Source organism: Saccopteryx bilineata, chromosome 6, assembly GCF_036850765.1.
Source record: "Saccopteryx bilineata isolate mSacBil1 chromosome 6, mSacBil1_pri_phased_curated, whole genome shotgun sequence".
Classification (NCBI taxonomy): domain Eukaryota; kingdom Metazoa; phylum Chordata; class Mammalia; order Chiroptera; family Emballonuridae; genus Saccopteryx; species Saccopteryx bilineata.
Window position 1 is genome coordinate 109,522,174 of NC_089495.1, and position 19,108 is coordinate 109,541,281.

The 19,108-nt window shown below is 40.7% G+C and overlaps 1 protein-coding gene and 1 non-coding gene across 2 annotated transcripts in view; both read right to left on the reverse strand.

Moving 5' to 3' along the window:
• Positions 1-563: 563 nt before the first annotated feature.
• The window catches only part of NEK5 (NIMA related kinase 5), an 86,823-nt gene continuing 68,278 nt past the window's right edge, over positions 564-19,108 (reverse strand). Inside the window, exons 19-23 of the mRNA XM_066235401.1 lie at positions 18,474-18,600; positions 11,218-11,328; positions 9,196-9,342; positions 8,194-8,305; positions 564-1,321 (exon numbers count right to left, since the gene is read on the reverse strand). Coding sequence (XP_066091498.1) covers positions 1,213-1,321; positions 8,194-8,305; positions 9,196-9,342; positions 11,218-11,328; positions 18,474-18,600 — 606 coding nt within the window. The 3' untranslated portion in view covers positions 564-1,212. The remainder of the gene's footprint in view (positions 1,322-8,193; positions 8,306-9,195; positions 9,343-11,217; positions 11,329-18,473; positions 18,601-19,108) is intronic.
• Positions 9,734-9,809, reverse strand: TRNAA-AGC (transfer RNA alanine (anticodon AGC)). Its single transcript has one exon. It is a non-coding gene; the product is annotated as a tRNA-Ala (tRNA).

The following is a 19,108-nucleotide window of genomic DNA, read 5'->3' on the forward strand; positions in this document are numbered from 1 at the left end:
CTTGAGCGCAGGCTCATCTGGTTTGAGCAAAAGCTCACCAGCTTGGACCCAAGGTCGCTGGCTCGAGCAAGGGGTTACTCAGTCTGCTGAAGGCCCACAGTCAAGGCACATGTGAGAAAGCAATCAATGAACAACTAAAGTGTCACAACGCGCAATGAGAAACTGATGATTGATGCTTCTCATTTCTCTCCATTCCTGTCTGTCCCTGTCTATCTCTCTCTCTGACTCTCTCTCTCTGTCTCTGTAAAAAACAAAAAACAAAAACAAAACAAAAAAAAAAGGGAAGAAATACAATATTTAAAATAAGTAAATTTAAATCAACAAACTGACCAGTATTTCAGTGGGAACTATGCTCCTCCACTGACCACCTATGAAAGAGGTACCCCTTCCAGAATTGCGGCGGGGGCCAGATAAATGGCCTCAGGGGGCCGCATGTGGCCCGCGGGGCCGTAGTTTGGGGACCCCTGTTCTAGAAGCTGCCTGCTTTCTCTGGCTTTGGCCCTTTCCTCTGTCTGCAAAGCACCAGGCCAACTCCCCCCCCCCCCCCATGCTGCCATCTCCCTGAGCCTCTTCTGCCTTCCTCTAGCCCTGTTCAAGACTCTTGTCATTACACTGGGCCCACCTAGATAATCCACGCTAACCTCCCTATTTTAAGATCAGCTGATTAGCAACCTTAATTCCATCTGCAACTTTAATTCCCCTTTGCATTGAACATAATACAGGGGTGAGCAAAAGTGGGTTTGCAGTTATGAGTATGTGAAACAGAATTTATTCTTGTATTATTATTTATTATTTTCCCTATAAACAACTATAAACCTACTTTTGCCTACCCCTGTCTATTCACAGTAGGGAAGGGGGAGGCACATTACCCTGACTAGCACATATATTACCTAAAATATATCTTAATAGGAATTTTAAAGAAAATATATTCATTTCTCAAAATTAACCCTATTGTCCAAATTTAGAGAGAAAAATTAGTAAATCCTTGGGATTACTAGAAAAGCCATAAAATAAGTATTATGATTTGTACACAAACTAACTTATTGCTTAAGAAAAAGTACAATAACCACATTTTGACTGGTTGTTGATGTTCCCTGACCATTAATATGAATTTTGCAGTTATATGGAATAGAAATGTTCCCCAAACGTTCATTTAATTCTGCATATTTCTGCATCCATATCCCTTTCTCCCGACTTCTCAATGTCCTTAGACTAGGGACCGGAAGCCTCTTCTTCCTTTTCCTCCTCTTTGAAAGCAGTGAGTTTTTCCAGCGATTCTACTATTTCATTTCTCAACTCATCTTCAGATTCTTCAAAATTTCTGAAATAATAAACAGTAAAAATTAACTTCATGATATCAAAACACTGAAGAATACATATGAAAATTAGCTTCCCTTCTCATGCTCCACCCCCACTTGAGTAATAGGAAAGTTGTATTTTGGTTCTGGCCAGTTGGCTCAGTGGTAGAGTGTCAGCCCGGCATGTGGACCTCCCAGGTTTGATTCAGATGCAGGGCACACAGGAGAAGCACCCATCTGCTTCTCCACCCCTCCCACTTCTCTCTCTCTCTCTCTCTTCCCCTCCCACAGCCATGGCTCAGTTGGCTCAAGTGAGTTGGTCCTGAGCACTGAGGATGGCTCCATGGCTTTCACCTTAGGCGCTAAAAAATGGCTCCAGTTGCAAAGGAGCAACGGCTCCAGATGGGCAGAGCATCGCCCCCTAGTGGCCTTGCCCAGTGGATCCTAGTCGGGATGCATATGGGAGTCTGTCTCTCTGCCTTCCCTCCTCTCACTAAAATAAAAAAAAAAAATTAAAAGAAAGTTGTGTTTTTACCCAGGTAGTAAATTATTTATCATACTAGTCTGGTTTTTCTTAGATAACCAATGTTAGGAAAACCAGTATTCTGGTTTTCTCTTTTCTTTTTTTTTATTATTAAGTGAGAGGTGGGGAAGCAGAGAAACAGACTCCTACATGCACCCTGACCAGGATCCACTGGACAAGCCCCCTATGGGGCCATGCTCTGCCCATCTGGGGCCACTGCTCTGTTGCTCGACAACCGAGCTATTTTAGCACCTGAGGCAGGCCATAGTGCCATCAGCAGCAGCCAGGGCCAACTTGCTCAAATGAACCATGCTGCAGGAGAGGGAGAGAGAGAGAAAGAAGGGGAAGGGAAGTGGTAGAAAAGCAGATGGTCACTTCTTCTGTGTGCCTTGACCAGAAATCAAACCTGGGACGTCCATATACCAGGTGGACACTCTACCACTGAGCCAACTGGCCAGGGCCTCCAGTATTCTGTTTAGCTGGGCTTGTGTTCAACAACCTTAATTATATTTATTAATACCCATCTCATGTGTAAAAGAAAAGTGAGAAAAAAGGAAAAAACATGCCATATATTGAGCCCTTACTATATGCCCGTCACAGACCTAGAGCACTTTACAGGGGTCTCAAACTTGCGGCCCGCCGAACAATTTTGTGCGGCCCGCAGACTAATCCATGAAGTTCAAAATATTTTGGATAAAATTAAGTAAGCCTAGGGGCCTACTTGTATTTTTCATTTCTCTAGCATCCTAGCTAGATATTAGCTTAGTTAACAGCAGTTGTGATGCGAACTACAGTTTCTGGTCGTTTTGTGACACTGAGTAAACTGCATGTACGATTGTGCTTGTTGTACTGATTTTTTTTTTGTTTTCAACTGCAGTGAGAAAAGTGTTGCGTAACAGTTGCCTTTTGTAGACCTAGTGCGGCCTGCCGAATGGCTGTGATCTTGCTCTGCGGCCCACATGCTGAGTTGAGTTTGAGACCCCTGCTCTAGTTCATCTAATACTAACAAAACTTAAGGCAGACATTATCATCAATTTATAAAGGCATTAGGCTCAGAGAGGTTTAAAAAATGTGCTCAAGGTCTCACAGCTACTAATTATAGGCGTAGGAATTGAAATTGTGTCTAAGACTGCAACACTGATACTTTTAGAAGGGAAGAAGGCAAGAGACCTAGAAAACCATCTCAAAGATCACCAGCATTCTAAGTGGCAAATGAGCAAGACAGGAAGAGCTGGCAAGAGCCAAGCTTGTTTATCACAGAAGCCCACGAATGGAACGGAGTTTCCAGAAACTGGGAGCAGCCAAATAGGATGAGGACTGGGAAATAACAATCAGATTTGGCAATTTCAAAATAATAAAAAAACTTTGTGAGAGTATGTCAGAATGAGTCAGGAGCTATCAAGAAAGCAATGGGAGGTAAGAAAGTGGTACCAATGACTTTAAATTTCTCTGAGCGGTCCCAGCTCTGAAAAGACAGCATTATCTCCAGAATATTGGGGCAATGGCTTTTTTTGGTGTTTTTCAAGATGAGAGAGTTATGGGCATGTTTATATATGGAGAGAAAGTAGGTATTAGACATTGAAAATATGGGGGAAGGATGACATCAGAGTAATGGTGACATGAGAGATACCCTTGATCTCTCCCCTTGAAATTTCAACAAACTGAACAGCTATAACACAGGGAAGGAACTCCAGGTGGGCTCACATGCCATGGACCACACGGCTAGTAATTGTCCAGGTCCTGAGTGAGAATGGTGTGGAATGAAGACATGAACTCAAAGAGGAAAAGGATGGGATCGGGAGACCTCTGCAATGCCTTTAGCTTGCAAGAGCGAGTCTCCACCTACAAAACGCTTTATTTATAGGGCAGAGTCAAGTCATTAGCAAATCAAAGATATCTCTTGATACAAAGTCACATTTCCAAGGCAACCCAAGAATTCTCCTAAGTGCAGAAAACCCTCCACCTTGCATAACTGAAATCAACCAACATCAGAACAAAGGGTGAGAAGAAGGGCATGTAAATTGCTTCTAGCAATTTAAACAAGCAAATGAAGTGGGGGGGGGGGGATGGGACCAGTACAAATACTCAGCTTCATAGCCAATATGGAGGTGTGGGGGAAGAACTTAGCCTTTGGCTAAGCCTTAAACTGCGAGGCTTTGCCAGCGTGCAGTCTCCCACACTCACAGGCGTGCCTGAAAGATCTGTGCACAAAATTGACCAAAGGTGCGAAAGGTATGAAAACAGGGCGGGAGATATGAAGCACTTATGGTCAGCTTTGGAGAGGGAAGAGACCCAGAATATCTGGGCATTTGTCTATCAGGACTCCAGGAAGGGGAGAAACCTGGAGTAACTGGGTCTTCTGCCAGGAGGAGCAGAGAGATTGCGGGGAATTTGGAGAGACACTGAACCAAAGCAGCAGAGCATGGGTTCACTGCCAGTGATCCCACTGTTTGCCTGCAGCCCACACTCGGAGAGACATAAAAATAAAAAGTGCAACCCAGCCTCCCAGATCCCACCTCCCTCCCCTCATGGGGTAGGGAAAGTGGCAGAGACATACCCCACACTAGCTCTCCAGAGCCACTCTTTCCCCTAAAGAACAGAGGTGCTCTGTGCCTGGTCCCCTAGTTTGTTGAGATGAAGGAAGGAGCACCCGGATGCCTGACATCATACCCCACACTAGCTCTCCAGAGCCACTCTTTCTGGAAAAGTGGAAAAAGAGAAAAAGAAAAATAGGAAAGTACAATTAGATGTTACTAGGGGCAGATTGAGAAGCTCCAGAGTATATCTGACTGGAGAATCGAAATGGAGGAAATAAGAAAAGGAGTATTTGAGAAATAGGTAAAACTTTTTTAAAAGTAAAGAAAGTCAGAACTGAAGTTCTCAGAATAAAGTAAAACGTTAAAGGGACTACTTTAAGAAGAAGGAAAAATAGATAAAGAATATTAATAATAAAATGGCAACTACTACATACTTATCAACAATTACTTTAAATGTAAATGGATTAAATGTTCCAATCAAAAGAAATAGGGTGGCTGGATGATTAAGAAAACAAGATTCATACATATGCTGTCTACATGAGACTCACTTCAGATAAAAAAACACATACAGTACAGTAAAGGGATGGGCGTTGGTCAGATTGCTTGGTTGGTTGGAGTATCTTCTCAATACACAAAGGTCATGGGTTCAACCCACAGTCAAGAAACATAAATGTTTCTCCTTCCCTTCCCTCTAAAATCAATAAATTTTTTTTAAAAATTAACTATTAAAAAAAAAATAGGCCCTGCCAGTTTGCTCAGTGGATAGAGCTTCGCCTGGCTTGCAGAGGTCCCAGGTTTGATCCCTGGTCAGGGCACACATGAGAAACCACCATCTACTTCTCTTCCTCTCCCTCTCCCCCTTCTCTCTCCCTCTCACAACCAGTGGCTTGACTGGTCCGAGCATTGGCCTCAGGCACTGAGGATAGCTTGGTTGATTCCAGCATCAGCCCCAGACAGGAGTTGCTGGGTGGATCCTGGTCAGTGCACATGCTGGAATCTGTCTCTATCTCCCTTCCCTCTCACTTAAATAAATAAATATATAAATAATAAACAAACAAATAAATAAATGTAAAGGAATGTAAAAGATATTTCATGCAAATGGAAACAAGTTCCTTCCTTCCTTCCTTCCTTCCTTCCTTCCTTCCTTCCTTCCTTCCTTCCTTCCTTTTATTTTCTAGACAGGTTGATTATAATGTTTATATGAAAATCATATAAACAAGACTAACCAGGAAAACCCTGAAAAATGAAAGTATTTAGGGGAACCATACTCCCAAAACAAAATAATCCATAGTATAAATACTACATTTATAATATAACAATTAGACTATGTACACAGAATAGAAATTGCATGCAAATACATATGCAATCTAAGCATAGTAGATTATAAAAGTGGCATTTCAAATTGGTAGCAAAAATAAAGATTTTCAGTAAATGGTATTGGAACAGTAAGGACTTATTTAGGAAAAAATAAGTTGGAGCCATCCTTCACATTGTAATATGAGTAAAATTGAAGATGAATAAAATATTTAACTCAATAGAAAATTAAATCATAAATGTTCTTTAAAAATCCTGACATACTTTTTATGAAATAATTGATAAATCTAACTAGATAAAAATAAGAAACTTCTACATGACACAAGCCACTGTAAATAAAATCAAAAAGCAAACAAAAAAATGGGAAAATATTTTTAATCATATTACAGATAAAAAATACTAATTTTCTAAAATACAAAAAGTTCCCCAAATCAGTAAGTTAAATAGCCTAAATTTTTTAAATGACTAAGGCCATTTAATAAATTGTTCCCACAGGAAGAACTAAAGGTGGATATTAAGCAAATGTGAATTCAACTTCTTTCATAAAAAGAAAACTAATTAAAACTAAATTGAAATGCCATTTTTTTAACCTAATTGTGTAATGATCCATAAGTTTGGTAATACACACAGCAAGAAAACATGGAAAAACTAGAGCTTCCATACACTGTCAGTGTTCATCACTGGAACCTCTGTGAAGGGCAATTTGACAATATATACTATAGTATATATACTACTACTACTGTGTATATGATGATGTGCATTCATGAGACACTGCTAAGGGGGAGAAAAGGAAGTCTCACAATATCATACACACTATGAAATCTGTCCATATATATATATATATATATATATATATATATATATGAATACATAAGACATACCTATTTGCTTACATTTTAATGGAATTCCCTAGGAGAAGTATGCACAAGAAAATTAGATTGGTGACTCTGGGAAAGAGGAATTGGCTGAGTTAGGACAGCAACGAGACGAAAAAAGTATACCTTTTGAATTTGGAACCACATGTATATTTTCCTTATTTTAAAAGTAAATTATAATAAGGCCCTGGTCAGATATCTCAGTTGGGTTAGAGCAGTGGTCCCCAACCTTTTTTTGGCCACGGGCTGGTTTAATGTCAGAAAATATTTTCACAGACCAGCCTTTAGGGTGGGACAGATAAATGTATCACGTGACCAAGACAAGCGTCAAGAGTGAGTCTTAGACGGATGTAACAGAGGGAATCTCGTCATTTTTAAAAAATAAAACATTGTTCAGACAAATATAAATAAAACAGAAATAATGTAAGTTATTTATTCTTTCTCTGCGGACAGGTACCAAATGGCCCATGGACCAGTACTGGTCCGCGGCCCAGGGGTTGGGGACCACTGGGTTAGAGTATCGTCCTGATACACCAAGGTTGTGAGTTTGATCCCTGGTCAGGGCACATACAAGAAGCAAGCAATAAATGCATAAATGAGTGGAACAACAAATCGATGTTTATCTCTCTCTCTTACTCACATCCTCTCTCTTTAAATCAATAAATATAAAAGTAAATTATCATACATTTTTTAAAATTCAAAGGACTCCTAATTTTAGAATTAATAAGAGTTCAGTAAGGTTACAAGATACAACATCTATAGTGTTCTATATGCTAGCAGTAGCCAAATTGAAAACACAGTAGAAGAAAAATGACCCCATTAATAATGGCAACAACAACAAAAATTAAGTGGCACTGATACCATGAAGAAAACTACAAAAATACTGAAGAATATAAAAAGAAGACAGATGGAGAGCTTACTATATTCATGGGTGTTAAAACTTATAATCACAAAGATGTCATTCTTTGTCATTCTCATCAAAGCCCAACAAAGTTTTTCATGACACTTTACAGGAGAATGCCAAGATGTATATGTTGAGTAAAGGGCAACAAAGTTAAGTTTAAATTTTTTTTATTGATTGATTTTTAGAGAGAGAGAAAGGGGAAAGAGAGGAAGGTGGGAGAGAGAAAGAGAAGCATCGATTTGTTGTTCCACATATTTATACATTCATTGGTCGATTTCAGGGATCAAACCTGCAACCTTGGTGTATCAGGATGATGCTCTGACCAACTGACCATCCAGGATGATGCTCTGACCAACTGAGCATTTCAGCTACACAGGGCACAGCTAAAATAAGTTTAAAGAAGATGTGGAGACTAGAAGAAGGTGGGGATTAGCTCTACCAGATACCAAAATGTATAATAAAGCCATAGTAATTAAGACAGAATATTGAAGTAGAGATAGAGAACAATGCCATTGGAAACTAATGGAGAGTGCAGAAACAAGCCCATAAATATACTGCTCACAAAAATTAGGGGATATTTCAAAATGAATATGAAGCAATAAAATATCCCCTAATTTTTGTGAGCAGTATATAATAAAACCTGGTCTTCTTAGCTAGGTCTCCGAGGCCATTTTCTATGTCTCAACAACAGCATTTTAAGCTTTCTACTTTCATCTAGGCATCTGGATTCTGACCTACTTACGTATCATCATCATCAGATCTTGGTTCTAGCTGCTCTTCATCTACTTCAATGCCAGAGGTCATTTCCACCTTCCCCTCATTTTCTTTAGGAAGACATTGTTTTAATGTTTCCACTGTTAAAGAAATGACAGAGATTAAAACATCACAGCCCATACTCCTGATAAAGGGTATGTACCAAAATCCTATAGTGAACATCAACCATAATTGTAAAACCTTTGAAAGGTTTTAAAACAAATAAGACAAGGATGACAACTAGCACCCCAACAATTTTCAGTATTGTACTAAAGCTAGTAGACAACACAAAAAGACAAGAAAAAAATGAGAGAACTAAAGATCAGTCACAAAGAGACAAGATACTCCCATTTTATGAGCAGATATTTTGATTGTTTTAAAAAAATGTTTTAATCTTGTGTTGTAAAAAACATTATACATATTAAGATACATTTTTATTGTCTACAGGATCATAATTTGAGTCCGCTGAATAGCTCTCAGAAATAAATTGACTATGTCAGGTAGAGTTAAGCAATGCTACTTCATCATCTACAAAGCCACTAGTCCTCCTTACTTAACTTTTCATCAGTTCTCAACTGATCACATTAAAGAAAATGACCCCTCTGGCCCTGGCCAGTTGGCTCAGTGGTAGAGTGTCAGCCCTGTGTGTGGAAGTCCCAGGTTCAATTCCTGGCAAAGGCACACAGGAGAAGTACTCATCTGCTTCTCCACCCTACCCCCTCTCCTTTCTCTCTACCTCTGTCTTTCCCTCCCACAGCCAAGGCTCCATTGGAGCAAAGTTGGCTCAGGGCACTGAGGATGGCTCCATGGCCTTTGCCTCAGGTGCTAGAATGGCTCAGGTTGCAATGGAGCAACGCTCCAGATGGGCAGAGCATTGCCCCCTAGTGGGCATGCCAGGTGGATCCCAGTCAGCATGTGCAGGATCTGTCTCTCTGCCTCCCTGCTTCACACTTCAGAAAAATACAAATAAACAAATAAATAAACTACATACCAAATTCTTTTTTAGAAGAAAATGAGTTACTTGTTAGATGTGCCGCAGCCAAAACACTCATTAAAGTTGCTGGAGCTTCACGCTGCCACTGTTTCCTACTTCCGGGAACGCCTTTGATCACCATCACTTGGCCATCTGAAGAGGAGACTGTTATTGAAAAGAAAAATGCTTCTTCATCTGAATTTTTAGAAAATCACAGAATGTTATTATTATTATTATTATTATTATTTGCATTTTTCTGAAGCTGGAAACAGGGAGAGACAGTCAGACAGACTCCCGCATGCGCCCAACCGGGATCCACCCGGCACGCCCACCAGGGGGCGATGCTCTGCCCACCAGGGAGCGATGCTCTGCCCGTCCTGGGCATCGCCATGTTGTGACCAGAGCCACTCTAGCACCTGAGGCAGAGGCCACAGAGCCATCCCCAGTGCCCGGGCCATCTTTGCTCCAATGGAGCCTTGGCTGCGGGAGGGGAAGAGAGAGACAGAGAGGAAGGTGCGGCGGAGGGGTGGAGAAGCAAATGGGCGCTTCTCCTGTGTGCCCTGGCCGGGAATCGAACCCGGGTCCTCCGCACGCTAGGCGGACGCTCTACCGCTGAGCCAACCGGCCAGGGCTCGCAGAATGTTATTTTTAAACTTAGAGGTAACCCTATCCCACTTCTCATTTTTTAGTAAGAAAATAGACACAGAAAAGTTTAGTGATGTATTGTTATGTAGCTGATAGGGAGGAGAGTCACTTTTTACTCTGTAAACTGGCTATTCTGGCATGTTAAAATTTCTATTCTATTTGTTTATTTTAAATTAGGCTTCCCTTCTTATTGACTCATTGGTTTAGAGTGGTTTAAATTATACTAATTGGTAAAACTTTTGAAAGTTTGATGATTTGAGTATTTTTAATAGCATATATCATTTTATATACTTATAATTACTAATTTCAGTGATATACTTACATACTTCAACTTATAATACAGTTATAAATTTTAGCTCTCCCCCAGCCCCATGCTATCAAGAGGTACGTAGGAAATAAGTAATAAAACTCTTCACCACCTATAAAGGTAACACCTAGATGTTGCTGTAAACCTCTCCTAAGGAAAGACCGCTCCAGAGCTCAAATGTAAATGAAGAAATTTAGATGGAAAGTTTCCTCACATAATAAACACGCCTAACATTTAAATAAACATTGGCTTACAAAACAATTTTAAATGTTGTCTTTGCACTATTACCTCTTCAGATCTTGTGGGATAGCTATTATTTTAATTCTATATGTATTAAATAAACCAACCCTCCAAAAAATGTAACAAAGTTACTGTGTTAGCGTGTGAACTGCCCTTTCTTGTACATTCTCTCTGGCTGTGAGGAAGGGGGGATTCTGAATCTTTCCTCCTTTACATTCTCACAGCCCGGGTGTTCATTGTCCAGGAGACTTAGCAGGGAAGTTTCTCTAGAAGTAGAGGAGGAACCAAAACAATATCTTTGGAAGGCTTTTGATGCCATATCTATAGTGATTGTCTGAAAAGTGAGAACTCTCAGGCCAGGGTGAGCACTAGCTGCATTTGTGGCCTTGGTCTCCTTTTGCTGGCGATTTATGCCGACTGATCTAAATTCATCCTCGGCCCTGACTGGTGGTGGCAGAGTGGATAGAACGTCGACCTGGAATGCTAAAGCCCAGGTTCAAAAGCCCAAGGTTGCCAGCTTGAGCACAGAGTCACTGACTTGAGCGCTGGATCACTGACACAATCTCAAGGTTGCTGGCATGAGCCCAAAGCTGCTGGCTTGAGCAAGGGGTCGCTGGTTCAGTTTGAGCTACCCCCACCCCAAGGCTCATATGAGAAGTAATCAATGAACAACTAATGTGAAGCAACTACAAGTTGATGGTTCTCACTTTCCTTCTCCTTTACCTTCTTCCTCTCTCTCTCTCCCCCATCCTCTTTCTTTCTTCCTCCTTCCTCTCCCTCCCTCCCTCTCTCTCTCTCTCTCTCTCTCTCTCTCTCTCTCTCTTTAAATAAATAAAAAAATAATTCACCTCTGGGCCTGTTGGAGCAGGTGGAGGTGACACCAGCTGCTGCCATCATGTGCGGCGGAGCCTGAGGAGCCCTGGCCTCCCACTGTCGCCTGTGTTCTGCAGCAGCAGCCGCTGGAAGGAACAACTCCAGGTATAAGAAGATAACTCACTAATTTAAAAACAGCCAAAGTGTACTAGTTGCAAGAAGCAGTTCTTAGGAAATCTGGAGGCAGTCCATCAGCTGGTACATTCAAAAACAGAAATCACCACTGTCATTCTAATAGACATGCTACAGACTAAATATTTGTGTCTCCCCCCAAAAAATCATATTTTGAAACCTTTTGCTCAGTGTGCTGGTATTAGGAGGTAGAGCCTTTGGGAGGTGTTTAGGACATGAGAGTAGAGCCCTCATGAACAGAATTAGTGCTCTTATAAGAGACTCAGAGAGCTCCCTCACCCTTTATGCTATGTGTGGACAGTACAAAGGTAGAGGTGGGCCCTCACCAGTCACCAAATCTACTAGCACCATGATCTTAGACTTCCAGCCTCCAGAACTCTGAGCCATCCAGTTAATGATATTTTGCTAAAGCAGCCTGGACTGACCATGACATAGATCATATTTATTTATTTATTTATTTTATTATTTTTTAATTTATTGATTTGAGAGAGAGAGAGAGAGAGAGAGAGAGAGAGAGAGAAGGTGGGGGTGGAACGGGAAGCATCAACTCTCAGTAGTTGCTTCTTGTATGTGCCTTGACCAGGCAAGCCTGGGGTTTCTAACTGGTGACCTGAGCATTCCAGGTCGATACTTTATCCATTACAGATCAGACAACATAGATCATATTTATAAGACAAATTGTAAACAGGATTAAAATTGCTTCATAATTGTCAATAACATTTGACTGACTAGCCAATATATTTAAATGTTAAAGAAATATTAGTGACACGAATGGACAATTTCCTGGAGGCATTTATGAACATTTTACTTTGGTCAGTTTTCATGGAAATGTGTTTTGTGCCATTATCTCAATTTTTAAAATAACTTGTTTTAATCTTTTTATTTATTCATATATTTTATTACAAGAAATTTAAAAATCAAATAATTAGAAGCAAATTAAAACCACCCATAATCCCACTGTCCAGAGACCACTAAAAGTTCAAAATCTTTCTCCAGCATATAGTTCTTGCTTTGTTTTGAAACAAAAAAGGTCACATCCACATATCACATACCCTTTCATAGCTTGCTTTTATCAGTTAGCAACATATTATACCCAGATTGTTAAATATTCTTTTATATAACCATTTTAAAGCAAACATAGTACTCTCTCACATGTAATAATTTAGCTACTTTTTTGGCTGTTTTTTTAGGTTTCTATATATTTTTCACTATTTTAAATAAGACTATAAGGAACTCATTTGTATTGTAGCTTTTTTTTTTTTAAGCGAGAGAGAGAGAGAGAGAGAGAGAGAAGAACAGACAGGGACAGACAGGGAGGGAGAGAGATGAAAAGCGTAAATCTTTTGTTGTAGCACCTTAGTTGTTCATTTATTTCTTTCTGATAAGTGCCTTCTTTGATGGGGGGGGCAGCAGAGCCTATGACCCCTTGCTCAAGCCAATGACCTTGGGCTCCAGCCAGTGACCATGGGGTCATGTTTATGATCCCATGCTCAAGCCGGCGATCCTGAGCCCAAGCCGGTGACTTCTGGATTTTGAACCTGGGTCCTCAGCATCCCAGGCCCATGCTCTATACACTGTGCCACGGCCTGGTCAGGCTGTAGCTAATTTTTTGCGTGAACATTTATGATTTATTTACCCTTTATACATCATTGAGTGACTATTCTAACACCTCGTATTATTTGCTCTACCAAAACTTTTCATTGTTGAAGTTGAATATATTAGTAATTTATTCTGTAACTGTTTCTATGTATTTTTTTTTTTTTTTTTTTGTATTTTTCTGAAGCTGGAAACGGAGAGGCAGTCAGACAGAGTCCCGCATGCGCCCGACCGGGATCCACCTGGCACGCCCACCAGAGGGTGATGCTCTGCCCATCCGGGGCGTCGCTCTGTCGCGACCAGAGCCACTCTAGCGCCTGGGGCAGAGGCCAAGGAGCCATCCCCAGTGCCCAGGCCATCTTTTGCTTCAATGGAGCCTTGGCTGCGGGAGGGGAAGAGAGAAACAGAGAGGAAGGAGAGGGGGAGGGGTGGAGAAGCAGATGGGCGCTTCTCCTATGTGCCCTGGCCGGGAATCAAACCCGGGACTTCTGCACGCCAGGCCGACGCTCTACCACTGAGCCAACCGGCCAGGGCCTTTCCATGTATTTTGAATAGCTAATTCTTCTCTATTAAAAAAAAAAAAAAGAAATGCTCACCTATATTTTTTAATTTAATTTTCTAGTATACAACTTTTTTTTCCTTACATATAAATTCTTTGATTTATTTATTTTTTTTGGAATTTGCTTTGTTTCACAATTTTCTCCAAGTTGTTAACCAATTGGCCCAGCAGCATTTATTTGAATAATCTTTTCTTTCCCCACTGACCTGTGAGGTGACTTTAGCATACACTATATATATTATGAAACATATGAAGGCTTGTTTCTAATCTATTCTTTCCACTACTTTATTTATTCTGGTGCTAGTATCATTGTCTTAATTACTATAATTTACATATTTTGTTATTTGGAAGGTTAGTACCCCTTCACTGCTCTTTTTTTCTAAGTTTTTCAGCTAGTTAAAAGTTTCCAAGATTCTCCAATCTGTCAATATCTCCTCACACCAGAAAAAAATATATCATATTGTGATTTTTATTGAAATTGACAAAAATCTGTATATTTAGAAAGAATACTTTCAATATATAATGTTATTCCCCTTCATTTATTCTAGTGGTTTTTAAATACCTCAGTAAATTTTACAACTTTCTTCATATACTCTGCACAATTCTTGTAAAGTTTATTTCTAAATTATATGTACACACAATGCACACACACACACACACACACACTTGCTATTGTTACTGCAAACCAGATTTGAAGACCCAATGAGGGAAAATATTTGCAATACATATTACAGGAGAAGGTTGATGTAAATGTCTAATAAAGAAAAAACAAAAATGCCACTTTCAGTGGAGAAAAATGAACAAGAAACATGAGTATATAATTCACAACAGACATATAGATGGTCAATAAACATGAACAAATCATTCAGTCTGATAATAATTACAGGAATGCAGTTTATATTTTTGTAATTTCAAAAAAGAGAAGGGCAGGTATGTCTTTTGAGACAGACAACCCACTCTCTTCTCTTCCCAGCAAATTATGCCAAGAGTAACTTTGAATACATCCTTGTCACTAAACTGCTTTTCCTGGGGTACTCAGGGCTCCTGATGGCCAAATCCCATGCAGGTTATTTTCAGTTTCCCTTTCTCTTCCAGTTAGTGCTGCCAACCCTTCCATCTCCCTCTAGAATAATCTCTCCCTCTTTGTATTTATTTACTTTCCTGGTTCTCTCAAAACTATCTAACTATTACTAGGATCTTCCTAAGCTCCATTTCCTTCTCACACTAGAGCCTCTGCCAAGCCAACCATCCTCAAGGTTGAAATACTGTGTATAGGCGAAAGAAGCCCAGATTAGCCCCAGGGCTTACATTTTACACAGCTAGTGTCTTCCAAACATCTCCAGCTAATGTTCTTAAAGACCTAAACCCAGTGGTAGGATTCAAATAATTTAACAATCGGCTCTCTGCCCTAATGACCGTTATAAGTATAAAAAAAAAAGATATACTGAAAGGTAGTTTATTATTTCATGTATTTAACACTTAAATAAGAACAATAAAAGAGGTATATAAGCTAGATTATAAGAAAGTTTTAAAATATTAATAAAAAATATTAAATAATACCTGACAAAAAATAATACAAGTTGTCACCCCCTGGTTGTTTGGCACTTTTTCTCTTTACCTTATATGTTTGTTTACTGAAGTAACAAATGTGAGGGAATTAAAATGTAGTATTTCATCAAAGGTATAATGTGTTTTATGAAATAAGTAACTAAATATTACAAGCATAGTTCTGTCATATTTTTCCCCTATGGGCAGAATGAATATTACTATGGGTGCTTAGAACATGCTGTTGCTCAGATGAACGTTAAAAAAGAGTAAAGAATGTAAATTTGTGATTCCCACATTGGGTGGCTGTCCAGGCGCCCACCTTAGAGAGAACCCTGATTACAAGTGCCATTTTAACAACCGGTTTGCCAAACTCAACAAAAAATTAGGTGTCGGTTCTGCCAAACTGGTGCAAACTGGCTGAATCCTACCACTGCCTAAACCTCAATATGTTCCAAATTTAGATCATTACATTACCGCTACCGACCTTGCTGTATATGATGCACAGGCATATCTACTTTTACTGCACTTAGCTTTACTGCACTTGGCAGGTACTGTGTTTTTGATAAACTGAAGGTTTGTGGCAACCCTGAGTCAGCAAGCCTGTCGGCACCAGTTTTCCAGTAGCATCGTTCACCACCTGTCTCTGTGTCACATTTTGGTGATTCACACAATATTTACAACTTTTTCATTATTATTTGTTATGGTGACTTGTAATCATAATTTTTAAAAATTAAAAAAATTAAGTATAGTTGGTATGCAATATTTTATTAGTTTCAGGCATACAATATTGTGATTTGACGTTTATATACCTTAAAATGTGATCACCACACTAAGTCTAGTAATCATTGGTCATCATGTAAACTTGTCACAATATTATTGACTTGTGATCAGTGATCTTTGATGTTATGATTAGTTGTTTTGGAGTGCCACAAATTATACCCAGATTAGGAAGTGAACTAGCAGAGTTTGGTTCATCAGGTTTAAGAAAAGAAGCTGTCTGTAACATAAAAACACAGGTGAAGCAAGTGCTGAAGTAGAATCTTAGCAAGTTGTCCGGAGGACTAGCTGAGACCATTAGTGGAGGTGGCTACACCAAACACAGGTTTTCCATGTAGACTGGGAAAATTAAAAAAGACAGCAAATGAAGTTGATGTTGTCAAGAGAACAATTAAAAGGGAGCTGAATGCACTATGGAAAACGAGATAACTCACCCCTTCCTTGTGAAACTGAACTTTTGAACTGGGCTAACCCACAACAGCTACATCCTGATACACAGTTCCTGGAACTGGCTGTGCACCCCTGAACTCTATTAAAAAGCAAATTATGCTTTATGATAATGTTTGTTTTACTGAGTTGGTCTGTAACTGAGCCTGCAGTACCTCTATATAGGCCTATTTAGTTGGTGACAGCTTCATTCATTTTAACGAGAAAACTGGGATGATCCTTGACCCTCTTCTCTTCTTCAAGCCCCATGCCCAGTGGTTCTCCCGGGTGTTTATTCTCACGGCGCTGCCCTGGCCTGTGCACCTATTGCCTCCCACCTGGACTCTTCACCTGCCTTCCAAGCCGCCCCTCCACACCACCCTTCACACCGCAACCGGTGTGATCTCTCTCCAGCACAAATAGGATTTCATTCCCTTGAACTGAGCATCATCACAAAAGATAAAGCTCAAGCTTCTCGGCATGCCAAGCTATATAGGAGAGGGTGCCTCTCTGAGTCTCCAGACCTCACACTCCAACAACAATCAGCATTTTGGACTCAGACCACATGCTTTGTTCCTCCTTTCTTTGGCTCATAACACCTCTGTGACTGAGCTCTCATCTATCTTTGAGATTCCTACCACCTACTATAGTCGGTGGCACAAGGGAGATTATCAATAAGATGCCTGCTGAATTGAATAAAGATTTTCCTAAATGGGCCTGACCAGGTGGTAGCACAGTGGACAGAGCATCAGCCTGGGATACTGAGGACCCAGGTTCGAAACCCCAAAGTCACCAGCTTTAGTGTGGGCTCACCAGTTTGAGCACGGGGTCGCCATGTTAAGTGTAGGATCATAGACATGACCTTGTGGTCACTGGCTTGAGCAAGGGGTCACTAGATCGGCTGGAGCCCCCCAGTCAAGGCACATATGAGAAAGCAATCAATGAACAACTAAGGTGCCACAACTACAAGTTGATGCTTCTTATCTCTCTCCCTTTCTGTCTGTCCTTCTCTCTCTGTTTCTCTCTCACTAAAAAAAAATATATTTTTCTAGATGGCAAAGTGTGTTCTAGAGAGTGGAAGTTGAGCCGAGCCAGGGTGTGTAAAAGCTCACATAGCTATCTATGGATCCCATCATCGATGGAAGGAAAGAGGGGGTGTTGGCATAGGAAAGGTGGTCACCACAGGATCAGGCCACTCGGTGTCAAATGTGACACTACGTGGAATGAACTATATTCTTACAGGCATTATCAGAATAAAAAAAATTTTTTGAGTCAGGTAATAATACAATAACTAGCAATTGCTTAAAGAATGAAAGGGAAATACTAGAGAAAAGGAGAACACAGGCAATTCAGTAGGGGGAAGAGAAAGGAAAAATGAAGGAACAGCACGCATTAAGCACCTACCATGTGCCAGGTACTTTATGTGCCAAAATTCACCTTAGTCCCCACAGTAAGCCCTTGTGGCAGGTGTGCAGGTACTATTATCCCCTGGTCCTTGGAGGAAACTGAGATGCAGAGGGTTTAAGGGACTTCTGAGAGGCCACACATCAGAAAGCGGCAGTGCCAGCCAGCTAGGATTCAAACTCCCACTTGTCCCTAAAGCCCATGCATTTCCCACGACACACACTGCTTGGAGATGACTGGGCCCCACACCAGCGGCAGAGGGAATGAAAGGGGAGGAAGAGTTCAGAGACATCCGAGAGCAGAAACCACCCTGAGCGGCTGGAACTGCCAGCCTGGGGACGGCGTCACTGAGAAGAAGAAAGAGCTCTGAAGTTTGCGTGCCTGCTGTGTTTGAGATGCTAGTGGGGCTTGTCCAGGGAGCTTTCCTGCAGATATGAGAAGCACACCGCATGTGGACTTCTGGCTGGGAGGACTGAGGCAGAGGGAGCGCTGAAATTGCCAAGGAGACGGTCGGTTATGAAGCAAGAGAGGAGCCGAGTCTGGCGTGGGGGGGGGGGCACAGGCCCCGTGGTGCTGGGCCAGTCAGATGGAGCAAGAGAGGAGCTGAGTCTCGGGTTGGGGGGTGCGGACCCCGTGGTGCTGGGCCGAGGCAGTGGGGCCAGGTCTCTGCCCAGCTCAGGTAGGTAGAGCAAGAGGGACAGGTGACAGCGGAGTTGTGGCAGAGTTTGAGATGAGTTAGTTGCTAATAAGACAGTTTCTTGTCATCTGCAGTTTTCAAGGTACGCGTACCTGCTTCTGAAGAACAGAGTGTTTCAGATGCTTTGTCTGTGTAACCCTCATGTTCCTTTATGTGTCTGTTCTCCTTAAACTTCATGCCGTCCTCAAAGGTCAAAGTTTCATTTAGCATATCCATGGCCTAAAGCAATTGAGTGGTGTTTCAAAAGAAATAAACCATAGTTTGAAAAAAAAAATAGTTTTTATATTCCCAATAACAACAGTTATCAAGATACTATATAAGGCAAATATTCAATATATCTGTATTAAAGAAATAAATTAGTCTTTTTAAATATCGAACTATGTCAGAACAAGATAGAAACAAGAATGTTTCCGTTTCTTTTCGTTGTCAATATTGACAAGCACTGATCATATGGCAATTTACTTTTATCCAGATTTCCTGCCTTCAGTATTATTCTACTGCATTCTCAAGGTCATTCTACAGAATTCTCAAGCTTATCTCCTCCACACCCTGCTTTAAGTATACAATATTCCTAATTGGGTTCCTACAACTGCTCCTAATACTCCATAATCAATAAAATAATGATCACTGTGTTTTGAGCATTTCAAAGTGTAGAATAATAATAAAGCATGAGCACTGTGGTAGGGCATACATTTTTTACTCTATTCTTTCATTCTAGTGGCCAGTG